Source organism: Ursus arctos, unplaced genomic scaffold, assembly GCF_023065955.2.
Source record: "Ursus arctos isolate Adak ecotype North America unplaced genomic scaffold, UrsArc2.0 scaffold_4, whole genome shotgun sequence".
NCBI classification, from domain to species: domain Eukaryota; kingdom Metazoa; phylum Chordata; class Mammalia; order Carnivora; family Ursidae; genus Ursus; species Ursus arctos.
Window position 1 is genome coordinate 54,820,110 of NW_026623056.1, and position 22,894 is coordinate 54,843,003.

The 22,894-nt window shown below is 33.0% G+C and overlaps 1 protein-coding gene across 7 annotated transcripts in view; it reads right to left on the minus strand.

Moving 5' to 3' along the window:
• The window catches only part of ARL13B (ADP ribosylation factor like GTPase 13B), an 82,989-nt gene that overhangs the window by 11,644 nt on the left and 48,451 nt on the right, over positions 1-22,894 (minus strand). For 6 of the 7 annotated variants that reach the window (XM_044381222.3, XM_026491077.3, XM_026491320.4 and 3 more), the window contains 4 exons: positions 10,568-10,673; positions 9,534-9,736; positions 5,689-5,803; positions 2,524-2,743 (listed from right to left, as the gene is read on the minus strand). In XM_044381222.3, coding sequence (XP_044237157.1) covers positions 2,524-2,743; positions 5,689-5,803; positions 9,534-9,736; positions 10,568-10,673 — 644 coding nt within the window. Of the gene's footprint in view, positions 1-224; positions 381-2,523; positions 2,744-5,688; positions 5,804-9,533; positions 9,737-10,567; positions 10,674-22,894 lie in introns of all 7 variants that reach the window. The other variant, XR_008957249.1, reaches the window with a different exon arrangement.

Below are 22,894 nucleotides of genomic sequence, written 5' to 3' on the forward strand. Positions count from 1 at the left end.
AATATTCATATTATCATTACCATAAAACTACATCTTCAACTTTGCAAACTGTTACCAGTAATGAAATGTGAATCTGCCTTTACGAAGAGTAAATTTTTTAAATGATTGCTTATTGAATGAATAATTAATGAACATAATGCAAAGAGCAAAAAGCCTGTATTTTAAGTTTTATGAAAGCTTATTCAGAATACAGAAAAAAGTTCATCTTTCCAAAAGTAACTTACATTTTTTTCCAAATGTCATATTAAGTAAATACAATTGTCTAATTGCAGGGATTTTCATGAAACTCAGAATGGCTCAGGGAAAGGGGAGAGATGTTGATTTGTCTTAGTAGAATACACAGAATGGATTCTAAGTATAAACAGTCCAAAAATAATTATCTGAAATGTGAAAAAAGACCCCAATCAAATCTAAACACATTACCCACTGAAATAACCCCCAGACAAGGTATGCCTAATATAATAAACACATGTAACCAAAATCACACTATTAGAGACTGCAGAATTAATTTGTGTTCTTTCTAAAAAATAACTACAGATTATCACTTAAGTACTTAAAAACAATTTAAGGACACCTATGTCATTAACATGTAAACTTTAACAATGAAAACCTGTATGGCATAATAGTTAAATACCAAACACCAAAGTTACCAAAATATCTTAACTGACAATCCCAGCTGCTTAATTTACATATATGTAATATATTTTATAAAATGGGAATTATCTGTTATATGAGAAATAGCTAACATCTATGAAATCTGCAAAGCAATGAGAAATATAAACATGTTTAGAAACACATTATTTTTCTAAATAAATTACTTGTGTCATTTGAGACATTTTACTCCAGAGAAAAACAAAGATATCGTTTTACAATTAAAACCTAAACTTTACAGCTTAGAGAAAGGAAAGAGGAAGTCCAGAACCATATGGTATTTCAGGATGGGACTAGCTCAGGGTCACTAAAAAGCACATGATAATGGGCAGATGCTATGAAGCAGGCTCTTAGTCCAGCCACATATGAGTACAACTCAATCTCTCCAAGTCCCTGATTTCCTACTCAAAATAACGGGAATAATATACCCTAGGACTGTTATGTTAAATAATGTAATCTTGCATTAAATAATATATCTGAAACCATGTTCTACGGTATAAAATATGTTAATTATTATTATTATAGTTATATGATTGACTATCTTAGCTCTTCCTACACTATATTTTCAAATCTGCCAAATCTTTTGCTCTTTAACAAAGAGTATTAGTGTTCAAAAGTTCTTTCAATATATTGGGAAGCCACTTTAAATCTATTTTGTTTAACTCTGTTAACAAAACTACATGAATATGAATATGGCTGCCCTACCTTCCCAACTTATAAAAGGTGTAACTTTCAAATCTAATTTTATACATCAAAATATCCATGTTAGCTAATCTGAACCTCAGGGATTACATCTTTTCTTCATAACCTTCCTGATACTGTACAAAAATTCTTATATATAATGAAACCATACTGCTAACTAGAAGTTGCAAGGAAGTAATGATTATTGGGTCATGGGTCAGGCCCTGCACTAGGAACACTGCAGGGTTATTTTTATTTTAAGTAACCTTAAAGACCTGTGGAGGGGCGCCTGGTTGGCACAGCGGTTAAGCATCTGCCTTCGGCTCAGGGCGTGATCCCGGCGTTCTGGGATCGAGCCCCACATCAGGCTCCTCCGCTATGAGCCTGCTTCTTCCTCTCCCACTCCCCCTGCTTGTGTTCCCTCTCTCGCTGGCTGTCTCTATCTCTGTCAAATAAATAAATAACATCTTAAAAAAAAAAAAAAAAGACCTGTGGAAAAAAACGATGCTTATCTCCATTTTAGAGATGAAGAAACTAAGACTGAAAAACAATACAGTGTAATATAACAAATATCTAGATTCTATCCCAGGTTGCCTGATTCTATAAAACCAAAGACATGAACTTTCTGTTAAACCACATAGCCACTTAGAGAAAGAAAAGCAATTATGAATTAACGATTTTATATGATATTAAAGTAAGAGGAAAATGACTATTAACTTTAAAAATGTTCAACTGAGCATGTCTGCATTCTGTAGAAATAGCAAGTCAATAAAAGAAGTGATGCTGACTGTAGTATTATGAAGTTTAAAATAAAACCCCAACAAAACCCCATAAATGAGCTTTAAAGGTTAAATACATTCCAAGGATTCTTAGGACTGTGCTATATTCAAAATTTATGAAATAAAACTGAAAGCAGAATTTTCTGCTGAAAGTCATTTAAATTACAAAGAACTACATTTTAAGGCATCATGAATAAAAACAAAAGTTAGCAAATTCACTAACGAGAAAGTCAAAACCATGAGAAAACCCTGACATATACTGCATTTGGAGACAAAAAATATTACAGTACATTTTTGTGAAAATAATCATGACAAATGAGACATGTATTGTTAAGTTTTGTGTATATGTGTGTGTGTGTGTGTGTTTGTGTGTGTGTGTGTATTTTTTTTGTTTTTGAACTAGATTTATCACCTGATTCTGATGATCGCTGGTCTGTCTCATCTTCATTCTCCAACTGCTGTGTTAATGCCTCCTTATAATTTTCTACTATTCCAAGCTCATTGTTTTTTTGGCTACTGTCACTGATCTGGCTCTGTGTCTCTATTTGCTCATGCTCCACTTTATGTTTCAGGGGGCCGCCATCACTGTCTTTCTCCATATTTTGTCTCGTTTTTTCAAGTTTTCTTTCATTCTAACAAAAATGAAATATATCATTTTTAATATAATTGTTGTCTAAGATAGTTTTACAGAAGAAATCAAATAATCCAAAAGCATTCTGAAACTTCAGGGCACTGTGACATTTCTATTAAAAAATTACTTGTTGAATATATCACTAAAGCATACTAATTGGTAAACTTTCAGAAAACACAGACAGTATAAAGAAAGAAAACAAATATTACCAGTAATTCCATAATCAAGAAATAATCTCTATTTGGCACATAATCAATAAGAGGTGTTTTTCTTTTCCTACCCGCACACATACAGACATACGCCACCCACAAACATACATAAATGTGATTGAATGTTTCTTTTCATATACATATTTATGAATTTGTTTTTTAAACAAAAAAGAATTAAAGTTTTTACTTAAGAATATATATTTCTTTCCTTGTCAATGAATATATGAAGTGCTTAGAATAGTACCTGACCCATAGTAAAGCATTAGCTGTATGTGTTATATAATGCTATATGCGTTAGCTTTTACTACCTTCATCAATTATATTATCATTTTGAATGGTTATAGCATAACTTAATTTACCAACTCCTAATGAAGAGACAAATTATTTTCAATTTTTCATTCTAAGAAAGACGATTCTTGAATGAGTTTTTTCGAATAAATTCCTAACAGTGAAACTACTGGATCAATGGGTAAAACTACACACTGCCCTTCAGAAAAGCTAAAGTCAATTTACACTACAGGCAAAGGGTTAGGAAAGTGACATTGCCCCATATCTTTTTCAATGCCTATATATCATCATCAGTCTTTTACATGTCTGTCACACTAATAAATACATATTTTTACCTCCATGTTAGTTTAATTCAGTTTAATTTTTTTATTGCTAGTGAAGATGAACTATTAAGCAACCTTATTGCCATTTTTAGTTTTTTCTTTAGTTAACTATCCATGGTAACTCAAAACCTTTTTTTCTATTAGGTTCTCATTATTTTCATAGGAATTTTTAAGGGTTCTTTTTTTGTCTTACGTGTCTCAAGTGTTTTTCATTAGGGTTTGTTCTTTGCCTTTAACTTCGTAGAACAGATGTTTAAAAACTGAATATAGTAAGACTGATCTGTTTTTCACTTCATGATTTGTGGCTAGATTATCCTGCTTTGAAAGTTCTCCTCCGAGTGTATACAAATGTTCAAATATATTCTGTGCTAGTACTTTTAAGTCTTCTTTTTTTATACATTTAAGTTTTCTAGAGTTGAATTTGGTATACACTGTTCATTAATTTTACTTTTTTCCAAGTAATTGTCCATTATTCTAACTCCCTTTTCTCTCAGATTTGAAATGTCACCTTTATCTTATACTAAATGCTCATGCATTGTTAGGTTTATTACTATCTGTTCCATTGATTCGTTGTTATTCTGGAAACAATACCTCATCATTTTTTTATCTGTGGTAAAATCAAAGGAATGCAAGGTGTTTCTCTAAAATGCAAACATTTTAAAGGAGAAGTTTTATGGAATGAAAAGAAAATTTGCTTGGTAAACGAGATTTTAGGTAATTTGTTTTCATCTATTTCATTTCTTTACTGATCATATTCTTAAAATTAACATAGTTTAAAAGCATATTAACTGTACTTTCTGTATGCCACTAATTAGTTCAGGGACTTTGAATATGAGGTATACAATGCTATATATCATTATTGTTCACATCTTTATATCATGAAAAATACCATGTTGGTAGAAGCACTAAGGCCCTCTATGTAATTTATAAACATGGTGCTATAAAACAGTCATCATTTACGAGGTGAGCTTTATTACAAATATAGAGAAAATGCATGTTTCAAAGTGAAAAGTCGAACTTGATTTCCTTCCTCTCTATCAGTATTTTTTAAAGAACATACAACAAAACTTGGCAACCATAGTATTTAATAGGATAGAGATAAATCAATAGCTCAGGTTATTAAGACAGCTTTAATGTACTTAGAAAAGCATATATATACTTATGGTAAATGTAGTAGGGTTAATAAAAAGATTAAATACAATTAACCTTCTGTTATCTAAGCAACTTAAGACAAACTATCTCATATTACCAATTATTCTGCAAAATCAAGCAATACCAAAACTATCCAATCATCTTCTTACCTGTGGAGCTGCCTCCCTCCTTAGCAGCAGCCCCAAGGAAGAAACAATCATCCACCTTTCCAGATGAGCACCTGTGTGGAAGGAGGCAGTGACAGGGGAAGAGGAATGGAGAATGTACAGGTGGGACCACCATGCCAGCTGCCACATTAAGCTCTAAGTGGATGGAGATTTAGGAAGCTCTGCCTCTAAGGAGGCATGGCTGTTGAGGGTAATTAAAGCAAGGGCCAATGAGAACTCGACACCAGCAAAAAATGAAAACAAAGATAGAGACACACAGACACACACACACACATAGTCTCTTAACTTCTCCGTGATTAAAGTCTAAAAAATTAATTTTGGTAAAACTTCTGACAATTGAAATTAAATAAATGATATTCATATATAGAAGAACTTACTATAGTTTCAAACATTCTGAAGTAACCTAGGAAAATAATTAGGAAATCATTTACATACTCTAATATGCATCATAAGCATTTAAAGGGATAGTAACAGTAACACAGGGAGAAAAGACCATGTAAGTAAGAGTAAAGACATTACTATCATATGAAATAAATGACAAAAAAAGATTTATCAGGACAGTAACTATGACAGTTGCTATATTCAACCTTCATTTTCATTCTCAGTTAATTCAGAAGTCAGCTTTCCTTTTTATATTAGTCAAAAAGTAAACTTAAAGAAGAAGAAAAAGCAGCAAGCCTTTAATCCACTTCACCCATTTAATTTCTTTTAGAAATAATCTCTGGTGAAACACTTCTCCCCACCTCCTTTCTCATCTTCCAACTTTATAACTTAAGTTATAAAAATTACATTTGCCACCATCCATACCTCAAGGATGACAGATGCTATTGGCTGGAAAGGATTAACAATAATTGGTTCGGGGTCCAACTCAGCTAGGCTGCTGGTTCCATTCACTTCCGCCTGCTCTCGCTCTCTTTGTTCTCTATCATTTGAGGGAAAAATTGGGAATTCCTTATGAGGAAACGCTGAACCATGTTTTAGAACACTTGTAATAGGTTTAAGGCTATTAAGCTGATTAAGTTAAACATCTGGACATGGCTTTGAATTATGGAGAGACTTTCAGAAATCCTAATGCAGATAATAGGCCTCTAAGCCCATGTAAGATTAATCATTTGAACTTTTTATTTGAAGTATAGTTGACACACAATATTACATTAGTTTCAGGAGTACAACATAGTGATTTGAGGAGTCTACACATTATGTTATGCTTATGAATGTAGCCACTGTCACCATACAACACTATCACAATATTCTCTGGGCTATACTTTTCATCCCATGACTTATTCATTCCATAACTGGAAGCCTATACCTCCCACTTCCCTTCACGCATTTTGCCTATCCATCTCTCCCTCTCCCTGCAACCATCAGTTTGCTCCCCGTGCTTAGGGATCTGCTTCTGCTTTTTCATTTATTTTTTTTAATTACACATATAAGTGAAATCATATGGTATTTGTCTTTCTCTGTCTGACTTATTTCACTTAGCATAATACCCTCCAGGTCCATTCATGCTGTTGCAAATGCAAGATCTCATTATGTTTTATGGCTGAGTAATATTCCATAGTTGGTCATTTGAATTAAAAACAAAAGAAAATGCTGACAAAAATAACATTCCCTATTACTGACTTCTTAAGGTCAGTGGTGCTTGTTAATTAATTTTCTATGTCCCAAAGGTTTATATTCATCGATTTCTTAATTACCCTCCCAAACAAATGCCGTCCTCTTCATTGATATTAACAAATAAATAAGTCCTCTAGTTAACACCCTTCTTCAGAGCTGTGTCAGGCTGTATGTCACAAAAGAACTGTATAACAATCATTGTTGTGTAAAAGTAGAGAAACTACAAAACTAAGTTGCCCGACATCACTCAGATTAAATAAATATTTCCACATTAGTTACTACTGAAGCACTTACTATCACTGTTTTTTATAGTTAACATTGCCCCAGGCATTAAGAATAATAAGTTACTTTTTAGAACAAGTAGCTGAAGACAGAAAAATAAGTACTGTAGATCTGCAACTACACTGTAAGTATGGTAATATGAATGCTCATTACTATGACACTTATTAATTATGTTCTATTATGGAAAGATAGATCCATTCATTCTGAACATAGGAAACCAAGAGTTAGATTTATTACCTCTGTGACCCGGGACTTCTATCTGGATCTTTAAGCCTCGGCTTTCCCATAAATGTGAATATAAATATCTACCTCATAGGGTTGTGTAGACAAAGCACTCTGTATGTAGAAACACTCTATAAATGAACATACCTACAAGACAGTAATTGCTCTTAATGTTATTCATTTATTACTAAGCAATTTCAGGTAATCTAGCACTGACATACTATTTTCAGGTTATCAACAATAGCATGTTTTACTGCTTTTCAAAAATATCTGAACCTACTCAATTGGATTTAATTAAATAAAAAAGTTTGTGTTTTTTTAAATAACTCTTCTCTAAATGCCAGTTTACTTGTAATTACAGAGTCTCTTTGCTCAATAGGAGAGGGCTCAGCCCACAAGCGACATGGCTAGGAGAAAGGAGGAAAGCGGAATGGGTAACAGAAAAGCCTGCCATAACACGATCTAGAGTATCTTTATGGAAAAGGTAAAAACTTGAAAAAAAATGACTAACGTTGGACTTCTTTTATCCAACCCAACTTTTTTTCGTTCTTTTTGTTTGCTTTCTTAGTGGAAGAAAAGCAAAAGAATCTTCAGAAAATAAAAGGTAAACTTCCATGAATGACTGGTTGTACTGAGCTTTATATAAAATACGATACACTAGGATAGAGAAAACCAAAGATTCTCACATTTACTAAAACCTCACACTGGTATCAAGAAAGACCTAGATGAATAATCTGCTCATATTGTTGAGCACTGGGGGATAGAGAGTTATCTCTGGAAGTATTTCTTTAAGTCCTATCTCTGAATTAAATGAAAGATACCAGTAATCAGAGGAGTTCCTCAGGAGTGCAAGGAAGCATCGCTAAGGGTAATTAGTGGGTTCTTGCCTACCAGACTACAACTATGGTAAAAGCACATGGGAGGCCAATGTTACTTAGATAGATGGAAGACACCTTTGTATCTTACAGGAACTCATTTAAAAATCTTTTCATTTTAGGTGAATCTGGGTGGCCCAATCAGTTAAGCGTCTGACTTTTGATTTAAGCACAGATCATGATCTCATGGTGGAGAGACTGAGCTCCACTTCGCATTGGACTCCATGCTGAGCACAGAACTTGCTTAAGATTCTCTCTCTTCCTCCTTCTCCGCCCCTCCCCCATGCACGTGTGTGTGTGTGTGTGTGTGTGTGTGTGTGTGTGTGTGTACACACTCTCCCTTTCTATATTAAAAAAAAAAAAAAATCTTTTCATTTTGGGCGACCTGGGTGGCTCAGTTGGTTAAGCACCCGACTCTTGTTTTCATCTCAGGTCATGATCTCAGGGTTGTGAGATTCAGCCCGATATCGGGCTCTTCGCTGGTTGTGGAGCATGCTTAAGAGTCTCCCCCCTCCCTCTGCCCCTCCCTACCCCTCTCTTTCTCTCTCTCTAAAAAAAAAAAAAAAAATATATATATATATATATATATATAAAATATATATACATATACATACATCTTTTCATTTCTCCCCTCTCCTACCACATAACAATCCAGTGAAGAAAGAAAGCTGAATCATGGTATTAAGTACTAAATTCAACTTCTAATTAAATCTGTGTACTTCCTTGAACATTAAGATTATTATGATTCTGTGGTAGAATTTATATAATCCTCTTTTTAAATTTAGTTTGCTAAATTACATTTAAAGTTTGCTTTCAAGCATATTTTCAAAATAATTTTAAAAACATTTTAAAATATTGAGATATTGCAATTTAATCTACTTTCTGACACAACTAGTGTTGAAGATCAGATTTTGCTTCAGTTGACAGATCCACTAACAGCTTACCTTCTCTCTTTGCTTAGACTAAAGAAGGAGTTCTCAATCTATTGAAATATTGAGCCCAATAATTCTTTGTGTGGGAGATGGTTCTGCGTATCACAAGATATTTAGCAGAATCCCTGGCCTCTACTCACTAGATACCAGTAGCACTCCAGCTACCCCCATGTAAGAAAAATATCTCTAAACATTGCCAAATGTCCTCTGAGAAGCAAAATCATGCCACTGATTGAGAACCACTGCACCAAAGGTACCCATAAGAAGAGATAAAAATCTTCAAATTCTGGGGTGTCTGGATGGCTCAGTTGTTAAGCGTCTGCCTTCGGCTCAGGGCATGATCCCAGAGTCCTGGGATCAAGACCCACATCAGGCTCCATGCTGGGAGCCTGCTTCTCCCTCTCCCAATCCCCCTGCTTGTGTTCCCTCTCTCACTGTCTCTCTGTCACATAAATAAATAAATAAATAAATAAATAAATAAATAAATAAATAAATAAATCTTAAAAAAAAAAAAACCTTCAAATTTTAATTATTATAACACCACTAGGAAAATTAGAACCCTATCACCCAAACTTGTATAGAGAAAAATCCACAGAAATAAAAACTTTACCTAGCATCTTCATAAAGCAAGAGGAAACTGAATAGACAAAACTATAAAGTTACTCATAAAGCTGTGGTGCTCTTGACTTTGCAAGTGTGCTGTGGCACAAATAAATCTACTTGCCTCTCTTCTCGTAATTTTCGCACTCGTTCAGCCCTTTCTCGTTTCTCTTGTTCTTCAAGAGCACGCTGTTCTGTTGTGTCCCTTTGGATGCGTTCATTTAAGGCATCAAAGTCTCTTGCAATGATATGCAGCAGCCAATAAAGGCCTTTTTTAATGGACTTGTCGATTTTCTTTCCATATCCCAAGACTGCTGAACAAGGTTCCTGAAAAACAGCAATTTATTTGACTTAAAGATTAAAACTAAAAGTTCTCCACAAAAATCTGTTCATAAACCATTAATATGATTACTGGCAAATCAAAACTCATTAAGTTAATGATATGAAGCATCTGCTTATTTAACTTACAAAAGACACCTTTGCAATGATCACTAAACTAACATTAATACATGTAAATTGAAGTATTTTATGGATTGTATCTGTAAGCTATGAGACACATTATGACATAAGAAGTCGACAGTGCCAGTTTTATTTTTAAACAAGCCCAATGGAAGACAAAATTGTACTGCCACAAGAAAAATGGCCCTACTTATTAAAAACAGCAGAAAGTTTTAACTCCTTATATACCATGGAATTTATAGCAGTAAACATCTTTTAAGACTGATAGCCTAATGGCCGTCTTCTGAAACCAGAATGAACTAAATCCTCTGTCCACCTTTCTTAAGATTGTAGGATAAATCTCCTGATACAATTTTTCAAAACTCGTAATAACCTCTGTCACTAAATTTTTTATTTATACTCTACCATTCTACAAAATTTATAGCATGACATGTCTGTATAACTTACAGGTCCTATCAGCAATATCTTTTACGAAAAGCAAACCAAAATCTTTGAAATCACGAAAGTTTATGGAAGTAACAACTGAACAGAAAATAGATGTTACAGTATTAAGTAATATCAAAAGAAGAGTGAGAATATGATTTCCTGGGTAAAAAAAAATTAAGACACTAATAAATCATGTAATCGCCTATCACCTCTATAAAAACTAAGTTATGCTGAACATATCTCATAGGGCAAAAAAAACCACCAAAAACTTACTATTTGACATAGGCACTTGTGCTCATTGACCAGTTTTTCCAGAGATAGGCATTCAATCACATCAGCTTCTCCTAAAGCCCCTTCTTTGTCTTGTTTATTTGCCAACCTAGAGAGACATAGATGCAGTAGTTTTATAGCAAATACATAATCGTAAAGCCACTTAAAAATATTTTGATCATGTTCTTCTTATTCCAAAGATTTAAGCCTACTGATCACAGAACACACTGGTTCAAAAGAGTATGGCTGTATTGGGGCACCTGGGTAGCCCAGTCCATTAAGTGTCTCCTTCAGCTCAGGTCATGATCCTGGGTTCCTGGGATTGAGCCCCAAGTTAGGCTCCCTGCTCAGTGGAGAGTCTGCTTCTCCCTCCTCCTCTGCCCCTTCCCCCGTTCATGCACTCTCTCTCAAATAAACAAAATCTTTTTAAAAAAAAGTATTGTAGTATCTATTTCATCATTTTTTTCTTGATTTATTACTGCTAAAATAAGTTTGTAAGAATTGGCCTATAAAAAGCAAAAATCAACTAAACAGAAGTCTCAAGAAAACAAGCAATAGGGCAATAGGCCAACAACAAAAAATGCTACAAAGAGAAAAAGAAGTGAACTTCCACTGCCCTCAGCCATCAATTCCAACTTTCACATTAATTATGTCCTTATCCTCTTAAAATACAAACTGTATCATGTTTTAAACACCCAGATAGTCATACTGAGCCTGTAATATTTGAGCTCATCTATATTTTCAGTGTGTGAATGTGTCCACATAGATGTGCAACTTACTGAGAGATAGGGTCACTTTTAATTAACTTGGCATAGCAGTGGGCATAAAAACCATGCTTCTCAGTTAGGAACAAATTGGGGAAAAACAAAATGAAAAACCAAAATAAGTTATTAAAAAAATAGGAATTACTATAAAATAATACTGTTTGCCTATCAGATGGCAGAGATCAGAAGTTTAATGAAACACTGTCTTGGTCAGGGTTTGATAGACATTTCAGAGGCAAATATATATTATTTAATAAATATGTAGAATAATAAATCTAATGAAAGACTTATCAACCACATTTAAAAATTATCAACATTATGCCATTCTTGCTCATCTACATTTCCTCTATTTTCCCTGCCCAGTTACTTCACCAAAAATTTAAAAATTAAAAAAATTACCATAATACCATTATCACACCTAAAAAAAATAACATTCCTCAATCTTTTTTATAATGGTATGTCCAAATTCAGATCCAAAGAAGATACACATTACAATGTATTCATTTAAATCTTTTTAATACTGTCCCCAGTCCCAACACTTATACCCCTGTAATACCACCACCACCACCTCGTTTCCTTCCATGACATTTATTTGAAAACAAAACAAGTCCCATTTCTATAGAATTTCCTGTGTTTAGGATTCGACTATCTTCCTTATAAGGTCATTTTAACATGCATATCCAGTACTTCCTATATCTGTAGTTAAATGCACATCTGTAGATGTGACATCTGCAGTTAGATGTACAGGTTGCATGAGTTTCAAGTTGAAATCTTGACAAGCGTATTTCACAGATGGTGGTGATACCGAGAAGGCATAGAATATCTAGTTATAGAACATTAAATGATTTTAAAATGCATCAGTGGATTCGGCTGGAGTAAGCTTGATTCATCCAAAATAAAGTTCCCCACTAACCTTTCTTTCATCGAATGATTTTAACAGCCATTAATGACCTTTCCTTAATTTCATTATTTTATAGGAGCTTATAAAAATCATGACTTTTCTAGTTCTATATTCCCTCTGAATTTACTATCTGGATTTTGCTTTAAAAAAAAAAAAAAGGTAAGCTTTCACCAACTACTTGGTAACTCTTACTTAAATACAATTCAGATGAAAGTCAACATAAATGTTTGATCCTTTGCCTTCATTTCCTAGTTTTCATTAGAATGAATTGGTGCCCTATCAACCTCCAAATTGCTTTCTTTGGTTTCTGGGGGGATATCATTATGAACTCGAGGATTTTAAAAATCTCTTTGATGTGTTTCAATTTATCATAGTCATTGTTATTTTTGAGGCTCAGTTACCCATTTTTGGTCAGGGGGAATCCCCTTTGAACTAGCTCCTGTGTTCTTTTGGTACAACTCCAATAGGCTTTGATAGCTTCTTTGATTTCTCATTAAAAAAACAATGTCCCAGACCTGGAGTCTTCAATTTCTCTAAGGAGCCCTGATTCCCTTCAGTAAGGAAGGAAATGGTACTTTAAAGATCACAGTCTGGGGAGTATGGGCATTTATTGCTATTAATGCCATTGCTTCTAGACCCTCTCAGTGAATAAAGGTAGGAAAAATGTTTTGTAAGAAAGAAAAAAAATTAAATCATGAGCTCATATTGATTTTTCCATTTTAAATCAAATATTACTTACATTTTATTTAGTTTATCTTTTTCTCATGCTTGAAAACTACAGCTCCTAATAACACTGACATTATTTCTTTATCCTACAACATATATGAGTTTCAACATAACAATACCAATATTATTACTAAAAATCCTATTAAATGCAGGTCAAGATCTCTTTGTGATTATTTTTGTCTCTACGATACAGCCCACAAAAGATGCATGGGTCAAAATACTCAGTTTTAAAATTACTTGGAATTATCCCTCTCTGTGTGGCTATCCCACCACCTAGATATGTACCCGGGTTCATTTGTTTCAGGCTTCTTTTACCTTTTATATATAGTTTTATTTTTTTAAGATTTAATTTTTAAAACGTCTATATGGTTCCAAATACAAAACTATAAAAACAAGGTACAATCAGAACTATTTTCCATCTCTGTCCCTTTTCCTCTATTTCTTTCATTCTCCTTTAGGTATCTATTTTCATTAGTTTTTTGTTCATCCTCCCACTGTTCCTTTTTGAAAATATAAACACCAATATGGGGGAAATGGTATTTTAAAGTACACAATTTGGGGACCATGGAAATCCATTGCTATTGACTGGTGATGGGGAGGGGTATTTGTGTGTGTGTGTGTATCTCTACCCTCCATTTCTTCCTAAAGCTAGTTAGTATACTATATACACTCTTGAGCACCACCATGCTTTTTTAAAAAACAGTAAATCCTAAAATTACCCTGGAGCAGTATAAAGAAATCTTTTTTATTACTATATTCTTTATTAATAAGCAAAGTGGTCATTATATGGATGTTTCGTTTATTCGGCCAGGCCTACACTGAAGGACTTCTGAGTTGTTGTTCCAGTGATTTGTCTTCACAAAGAGTGCTGTGAAGAATAAGTGTGTGAAGGAGTTATTTCTTATTTTGGGAACAGATTCCAGGAAGTAGGACTACTAAATCAAAAGAATAAATGTAAATGTTATTTTGACAGATATTATAGCAATGTCCCTCCTCTTACCCTTAAATCATAGAACTCAGGCAGCAAAAAAGGTAAAGTAAGGATATTTAGTAGTGTGAGAGAAATTTCATTTCTAATACTTATAAATAGTTCACTCTGGTAAAAATTAATTTTGAATTGTTATACTGATATTATAAACAGTATCACAGATTGCTGCATAACTTTAGTTTTTCTACGCTGAAACTATAAAGTAACTTATTTTAAAATGAAAATAGCAGATGTAAGTAAAAAGAAAAGGACGGAAGGTTTAAAAACAAGCTCTTTTCTGGCTGTTGTAGTTCTGAAATTTGTTGATTTCATGAGCTAAGCCTTTGGGATTTCCTAAAATAAAATAGAATTCAATCATTTTAAAGTAAATGGAACAAAAAGCCTTTACACCAAGCTTGTTTCCATTCTTATTTATTCTAAATTCTGTATATATAGCAAGTTTTGATACCTAAAGAAAACAAAGTAACCTCTGTTTAAATACAAATCACCTTTTGTGAGTAATGTATTTTATATATAATACAGAATTGGCATTACAGAGACTGTGCCAAATACTCTATGTAGGCAGTTTAACAAGGACTTCCTGTTACCAGCTAGCTCCAATGAAAATGATCTTCCTTTAATCTAAAGAATGGGCGGCTAACAGGCAAAACCGGATTCTCCAGGTGTGAAGTAAGCAATTTGTTCTTCTCATTTGATACTAACAGCAAAAGGACAACTTTATGTCTAACTTATTTGACCTCATTATTCGGCTTTCAATTATGTTAACTATATGAAAGTCATACAGAAATTAGCCTGTGAACCATAAGACACAGGCTTAAATAATTTGGTTGAAATGTTACAGATGATACTCAGTTTTTCTCTTAAGGGCAGAACTCCAACACCGCAGGTGGAAAGCAACAAAAAGAACAGGACAAAGGTAAATAAACTACTCTTTTTTTTTTTTTTTTTGTACTTTTCAATGCAAGACATCCATAGACTGAAATGTGTCACATTTAAAAATAACTCAATAGATAATTAATGTTACTCATTTGCTCAGATTTGGACCAGGCTACAGGTAGCTGAACTGTTCATTTATACTGCTAATATACTGAATAAGATTTGGGTTTAGAGTTCTCAGGAATAAACCACCGTAATAAAAATCAACCTTTTTCTTTTAATTCCTTTAAAAAATAACTTCTCATTTTGGAAACACGAGAAAGTCAAATCCTCTAAAAGTAACTTAAAATTCTTTTTTAGACAGACTATAAATTACTCATACTGTGCTTGCTTTAGAGAACACTTCTACATTTAACTGTGAAAAGAAGCTTATACCTAAATTTGACACACACGTGTAATTTTTTTTAAAGTTAAAATAATTTTCTATAAGGTCTTAATTTCTTCGTTGTTGTTTCTGAAAATCTTTTAAACTGGAAGAAATTGGAAAATAATTTTGTTGTAAAAGGACTACAGTAAAAATATTAAAATACTCATTTTTAATGTTTTAGTATATTGAAAGTACTTAAATTATAAAATTCAATATAAATGTATTTGATTTGACACTTAAAAAATTTTAAGACAGCATTATTTAAATGTAACATATATAGAGGTAGGTCTGATACTTTCAAAATTAAGCAATATATAGAAGCCTAACCAAAACTTATTTTATTTTTTGATATTTCTTCAAAGTTACTTTATAATTCCTATAATATAGATAACTCATTTTCAATCAAAATAATAATGACTTTTAAAAATGTTTTAAGGGTGGACTTGAAAGTTGGCTATGATATACCTACAACATATTATCTTCATGGCTATGTAGTTTTAAATTTAATATAAAAATCATTTCATGTGCATACAGCTTAATCAGATGAGAGTTCAAAATTATACAATTTTTAAATCCTTAAACAAACATGGTCTTGTTACATTAAGCAAGTTAATTTAACAACTTATTTACAACAAATAAGTAGAATGAAAAAAGCACTGAAAGACTGCATTACAAAAAATATCAGATTTTAAGCTTTGAGAGAATATATGCAATTTGCCAATATTTTTTTTTTTAGTTTTCCATATTTAAGTAGCCAAAGAGGTGAATTTTCCAGTAACAGCTGCTTTCACCTTGAACTAGAAAAATATTGCAAGTTGTCTTCATTCATAAAAGCAAAAGAGTACTCTGTTTTATGTCGTATAAAAACTGGTTATATTTATTAAAATATTGTATTTAATAGTAACTATAGAAAGAAATGTCCTACTGAAAAAAAAAATCTATAAATCTTTCAGTATCTATCCCAGGGCATATTTCTTAAGGCATTAGGTAATTTTTATTTATATTTCTGTTTCTGGGAACGTCCCCTGTTTGTAATAGGGTGGAGAAACTTTTGAGTCATACAAGGTTTATTTTTCTATTTCCTAGGACAATTTGTGAAAGTTGATTACCATATTTATAAATTAGGTTTTTTTTCTTTTTGCAAATACCATGGTTAAGCTCAAACACAAGTCAGTTATTAACAGTACAATTCAAAACTGTATAGCAATACAGTAAGCTAAAAAGGCTGAAAGATGATTCATATTTGGATAGAACTCTTCCAACACTAAGAAAAATAAATTTAAAGTACAGAAGAGATTACATACAATGGTGGTCTCATGAATTTCATGCAGCCTAAGCTATTATAATTTACAGCTTCCTGAACTCTGTTTCTTCAACTTTCAAATTTTAATATGCTTAGATATCTCATTTTGCCTAATATTCTACTTTATGAAGCTATAAGATTAAGCAGTGAAATTGGAAATAGTTATGCATGTAGTTATGAGCATGTAACTACTAGAAAATGCAATTTATATATAACATGTATGTGCACCTGAGTACTTACATTAAGTCAATTTTTGGACAGACTGACAAGGACTTAAGGAACATTCTGAATTAGTTAACTCTGTAAAGATAATCACCTATGACTTCCAGTCAAGATATACAGATATTCCTCCCTACACAAACATATAGAAGTGTTTGATGTAATCTTAAGGGAAAAAAAGACAAAATTTAAAACTGCATTAATATATCTGAAGTAAGAAAGTGAAATTTCCAGATGCCAGAACTGAAAAGGGAACACACTCATAGTTAAAATGGAACGTAGGAATTAAAGCAAATTCCATGCAAATACTTCTTCCTGGGGGGGCGGGTTTAGAGTTTGTGCATAACAGGGGACAAAAACTGGGCTTCCTAGATGAAGTAGTAAACTAGAAAAAATAGAATATAGTCCATATACAGACATAGGAAAATCTGTTGGTTTGTCCAAGATTACAGCAGGAGGGGAGGTATCCACTGGGGCTATAAAAATCACTAGAAAAAAAAAAATCAGACGCATATGTAGATTACCTGGGCTATAGAAATCACTAGAGAAAAATCAAGTCCATATTTATTCTACCTAGGCTAAATTGGGCAAGCTCCAAAGAGGCCTAGTAGTGCCAAACACAAAAAATAGGTTAAGAGTATCTATAGCGCAGAGCACTCAGGGCATCGCTGTATAATAGAATTACCCACTAAAGACAAAGCTCACAAAATACACTTGCCCACCACCAGAAGAAACAGTCGATAGCCACAACAAACAAAGGAATTTATTCCTAAGAAATGAGAAATAATCTAGTAATGTAAAGTATCTTTAACATAAATGTACTTTAAATGTTCAAAAGAAGTAAACGAAGACACTGGATCTATAAACCAAGATGAACACAGTATAAACTGCATCGCTGATTATATATAAACGTTATTTACTATAATATACATGTTGTGATACATAACACTGAAAAGAAATCTGACTCTTTTTCCTTTAATATTAATAACATATAGAGATCTACAGAAAAACAGATGTGGAATATTTACTTTTTTCCCCTGGTAAAATTATTTTCCTGGTAAAATTATCAGCATTAATGAATATAAAATACTATCAATATATTTTGAAGCATTCCTTAAAGCACCTTCTATGCAAATATGAAAGTGTGGTACTCTGGTAAACTATTCTTTCAAGAACAGAAACCCAAGAAAAGACAATCTTTATAAGGGTGAGAGTCAAATATCTTGGTTTCCAAAATCAGTGACAGTAAAATTTACCTTCCCAAAAGCACTTTGCAAAGGCACACTGTGTTACAGTATCAATCTGAAATATTCTATTCCTTAAAAATTTTTTCAAACTATGATGCTTGAGAAAAAGACTTTTGATGGCACTGATCATTTATTTCTAATTCAAAAAAGAAAAGAAAAGATCTATCCAGCCATAGAAATGATAGAGGGTTTTTTTTTTTTCAGGATTTCTTCTAAACCATGAAACCAAGGACAAAGCTGGGGACATTGTAGTTCTTGAGAACTGTGAAATTTAAACATTACCAAAAGCTACTTAGCCATATAGAGCATTAAATAGGACTTAATTATCATGAATTTTAAAAAAAAATCAGAATTGGCTTTGTTTTGGTCCCCCCTTCCATTTCTCATCTGAGCTTCTTACTCCTTTTTTTTTTCAAAGCACATTAGCAAGAACACAAGTGAGTTTTTGTCTAAGTACAAAAAGCAGCATAGCTATGTCTTGCATAGTATATACATTGTAGCGGTAAGAATTCATACTAACAGGTTAGTAGAAAACAGAAATCTGTGTACATATATAGAAATGAAGTATAGCTCACTTCCTATCTATCTCAGCCTATTACTACAAGCCAAAACAAAATATAAGAATCCTAATCTCTACACGGTACCAAGGATAGGATTCACAATTTCTTAGAGACTTTCTATAACATAGGTCTATGAGATCAGAACCAATTCTTTTTCCTCTTCTAAACTGTAAAGTGCTTAATTTGATCTAATTATATTAAAGGTCATAATAAAGCTGCAAACAACATAATTATATGTTATATGATATGGTATATTACCTCCCACAAAACACTTTTATTTTAGTATTTATAGTAATTTATACTAATTTTTTATAGTATTTATACTAATAACACAATATTTGATACAGATCAACGTCATTTGTAGTGTATTTCACTAGGATAATCTATCTCTATTCACTATAGAATGGGGAGAAAAGAACAGATCTGCAATCAGGTGAGCTTATATCTGACCGTAGGCTCTGCTACTTTTTAGTTGTGTGGCCTCTGGCACAAAGTTAGAGGAATAGCCAAGAAAGTCAACATCCAAATAAGTGGAATTTCAAAGAAAACAATACAAAGAAAATGGAAGAGATGATGTTTTTAAAAACTTAGGACTCCCCCCCAGATTTTAATTTTTAATTTTAAATACATGAGTTTCCAGCTTGAAAAGAGCCACTAAATTTCCAGCAAATTAACGCAAAAAGATGTACCCCAGGTCATGTTATTGTGAAATTTCAGAACACCAGGAATAAAAAGAAAAGGCCAAGACTTTCATGAAAGGAAGAAAGAAAATAAAAGATCCTATATAAACCAGGCATTTGATAGATTTCTTAAGGGCAACAAACAATGTTAGATAAAAATGCAGCAAGATTTTCAAAATTCTATGGGAATGTAATTTCCAAGCAAGAATTGTATCTGCAGAAAATATATCATTCAAGTGTTAAGGATAGAATAAAAACACTTTCAGAAATACAAGTTTTCACTACATTTATGTTTTGAAAGAAAACTATGGGTATGCCCCAAAATCAAGGGGACAGACCTAGAATAGAGATGAGGAACTAGGAATCAGGAGATAATATACAAGACAGGAGAAAAATATCTAAACACAACAGCTGTGTGGTAAATCAGGTGATAGGAGAGGGTTCTAGGAAAGAAGCCTCAAAAGATACAATAATAAAAGGAAATAAAAGAAAAAGGATACCTACTATATTTAAATATATTGAGAGGATACTTTCAGTTCAATTGAAGAGTTTTAGAATGAATTAATGCACATGCACAAAATGAGTCATTTGAAAAACTTAATTAGTATCTTCAGGAGAATTTTTAAGTTACATGGTTCTTGATCTGTGTGGTGATTACATGGATGTGTAAAAATCATCAAACTATACATTTTTATTTTGGGCATTTTCTGTATATATGCAAATATTTCAATGAAAAGCTTTCTTAAAGTGAAAATACACATTTCCTAGCTCTATCCACTGAAAAGGCCTAGAAACAATGAAAAAAATTATCTGAGAAAGGAAACATGACCACAGTACCTTGTGTGAGTCTGGCATACATAATATTTGAACTAATATGTAATTATAATAAAAAACACAGAATACTGACTAACCAAAAATATAACTATATTGAGAGGGAAAAACTGAGGCAAGGCTCGGGTTGAAGGCAAAGTTAAATCCACAACTTTCATAGCAGAGATTCAATATAATATTTAAAATTGAAAAAGCAGAAACACCTATACAGGCAAATTTACTTAGTTTAAAAGCAACATACAGCTAAGGAGTTGAAAATTATTGCCTTTGGGAATGGGGAACTGGAAATGAGGTGTGGTGGGGCAGGCAGGTATCAGCAGTTTATCTTTACAAGCCTTGAAATGGTCTGACTTCTTAAACTGACTGTATGTGTTAATTTGAGGAAAATAAAAATCATATTTAAAAAGCCGATTTAAAAAAGAAAAAGTTGACAGCTATAACAAAAGCAATATGACATCTTAAACACTTTGGAGAGGAATTCATTTTCAGCATCAATAAGGTAATGCCAGAGACAGCATATAGATAAGGAAGTAATAAATAACACTAAACCAAACAAAGAGTAGGGAGCTATTCAAGATAAATCATTAAGCTAACTGACTTTAGCATCAACCTCCCTCTACACTGGAAAGACGGTTAGTCTTTATCAGAGGTATATAGTAAATTATCAAAGTTGCCACCTAAGAAAAAGTTTCTACAATCACTTCCCAATGTTTTTGAGTGTTTTTAAGTATCAATACCAACATAATCATAAGATATTTAATAAAATACTGAATACAAAAGAGCATATAGATGATGCCAGCTTTATGTAATATATATTATTCTGGGAAATTTATGTTATATGCCTTATGCTGGGAAAAGCACTGGTCTAGCAGCCAGGAAATCTGGCATTATTTAACCAGTACTACTACTAACAAGCTCTGGGTAAGACATTTAGTTTTCTGATTCTCAATCTCCCCATAAGAAAAATGCAGACATTGATTACTTAACTTATAGGGATTCTTTCTGGAATCCCATTCATTGCCTTTGCACCCCATCACCTACACCCCAGACAGTATCCCTTGGCTCTTCATCTTCTCAACTTTAGGTCTCACAGTTCAAATGCCTCCTTAAAGAAGACTTGCTTAATTGGTCAAGATCTAAAATTGTCTCACTTATCTGTTTAACTGTATACTGTCCAACTCCCCTCAGAGAGTAAATTATTCAAGGACAAGTACTACTGAATAAATACTATGGCATTTAAAATTTTGCATATAGTAAGCCTCAATAATTATTTGACAAAATACCAGTCCTTTAAAACCAAAGGAATATTAGGATACTTGTTTTGTTTTGTTGAAGATTTTATTTATTTGACAGAGAGAGAGACAAGAGAGGGAGCACAAACGGGGGGAATGGGAGAGGAGAAGCAGGCTTCCCGCCGAGCAGGGAGCCCAAGGCAGGGCTTGATCCCAATCACAACCTGAGCCACCCAGGTGTCCCATAGGACACTGGTTTAACTTTTTGGGCAATGCAGGCCTCATTTCTACATTCTCAACTGGGTCATAATTCAAGAATCTTGAACACTTCCAGTGATGGCAAGCTTATTAACTCATGAAGCAGTTTGTTCCATCTTGGGACAACTCTACCTGTTCAAAAACTCCACTTGATACTAAATCAAACCTCTCTCCATGTAATTTCCACCGATTTTCTTTCAGATTAATACCAAGTAAGTCTAATTCCTCTTATATATACAGACCCATACATTTCAGAAAACAGTTGTAGATACCCTCTACATCTCTTTTGCAGGACAAGGATTTCCATTCCTTTCAATGATTCTCTCTGCACTACTGTCTTCCAATCTCATCTTTCCATGACAGTTTGGAAATTCACAATTTATGAATTTTCATCTTAAAACATCAGAACTTAACACAGTCCTTCTTCCATTTGCTTTGACTAGCCTAAAGTCATCTAGCCTAGAGTCATCTTTCTTAAGTCAGTCTAGACATGACACTGTTATTCATGAAAGCATGATTATTCTGATAGAAAGAATGATTATTCTGATAGAAATCTTCAGTAATTTTCATAAGCACTGCTATGAACACAGGATCTTCCATTTTATATATGTAAAGGTATTTTCTAAACAACCAGCTGCAATATTTTACATCTGTCCTGGTTAAACATAATCTTGTTACTTTTAGTATGGTGTCCTATGCTGTTTTTTGAATCCCAATTCTGTACTTCAACATTCTGGGCCATCAACATATTTGATAAGTATGCCTTCTGTGACAACATCCAATTCACCTACAAAAATAGTTGCATAAGCATTTCAAACACTAAGTCCCATAGCATAACAACATAACATTAGTAATACTGGTTGATTTTTCTCTGGCTTATACCGATATTATGTGTAATTCAATGCACTATGTTAACTCCCCAGTAGCTTCTTATCTGCAAAAATATCATGAAAGGTGCATTTCTAAAATCAAGATGTACTGTGAAAATATTTTATTAACATAGATTGCCTTTTTCAATATATATTTTAAGTTACGACACAGTGAGTATTAGTTTCAGATAGTGAATCAACACTTCCTTCCACACAACACCCGGTGCTCATCACAGCCAAGTGCACGCCTTCATTTCCATCATCTGTTTAACCCATCGCCCCCCTCACTTCCCCTCTGGTCACCATCAGTTTCTTCTCCACATAGTTAAGAGTCTGTTGCTTGGTTTGCCTCTCTCTCTCTCTCTTTTCCCCCCTTTACTGATTTGTTTTATATTTGTTAAATTTGTTTTAAATTCCACACATGAGTGAAATCATATGGTACTTTTCTT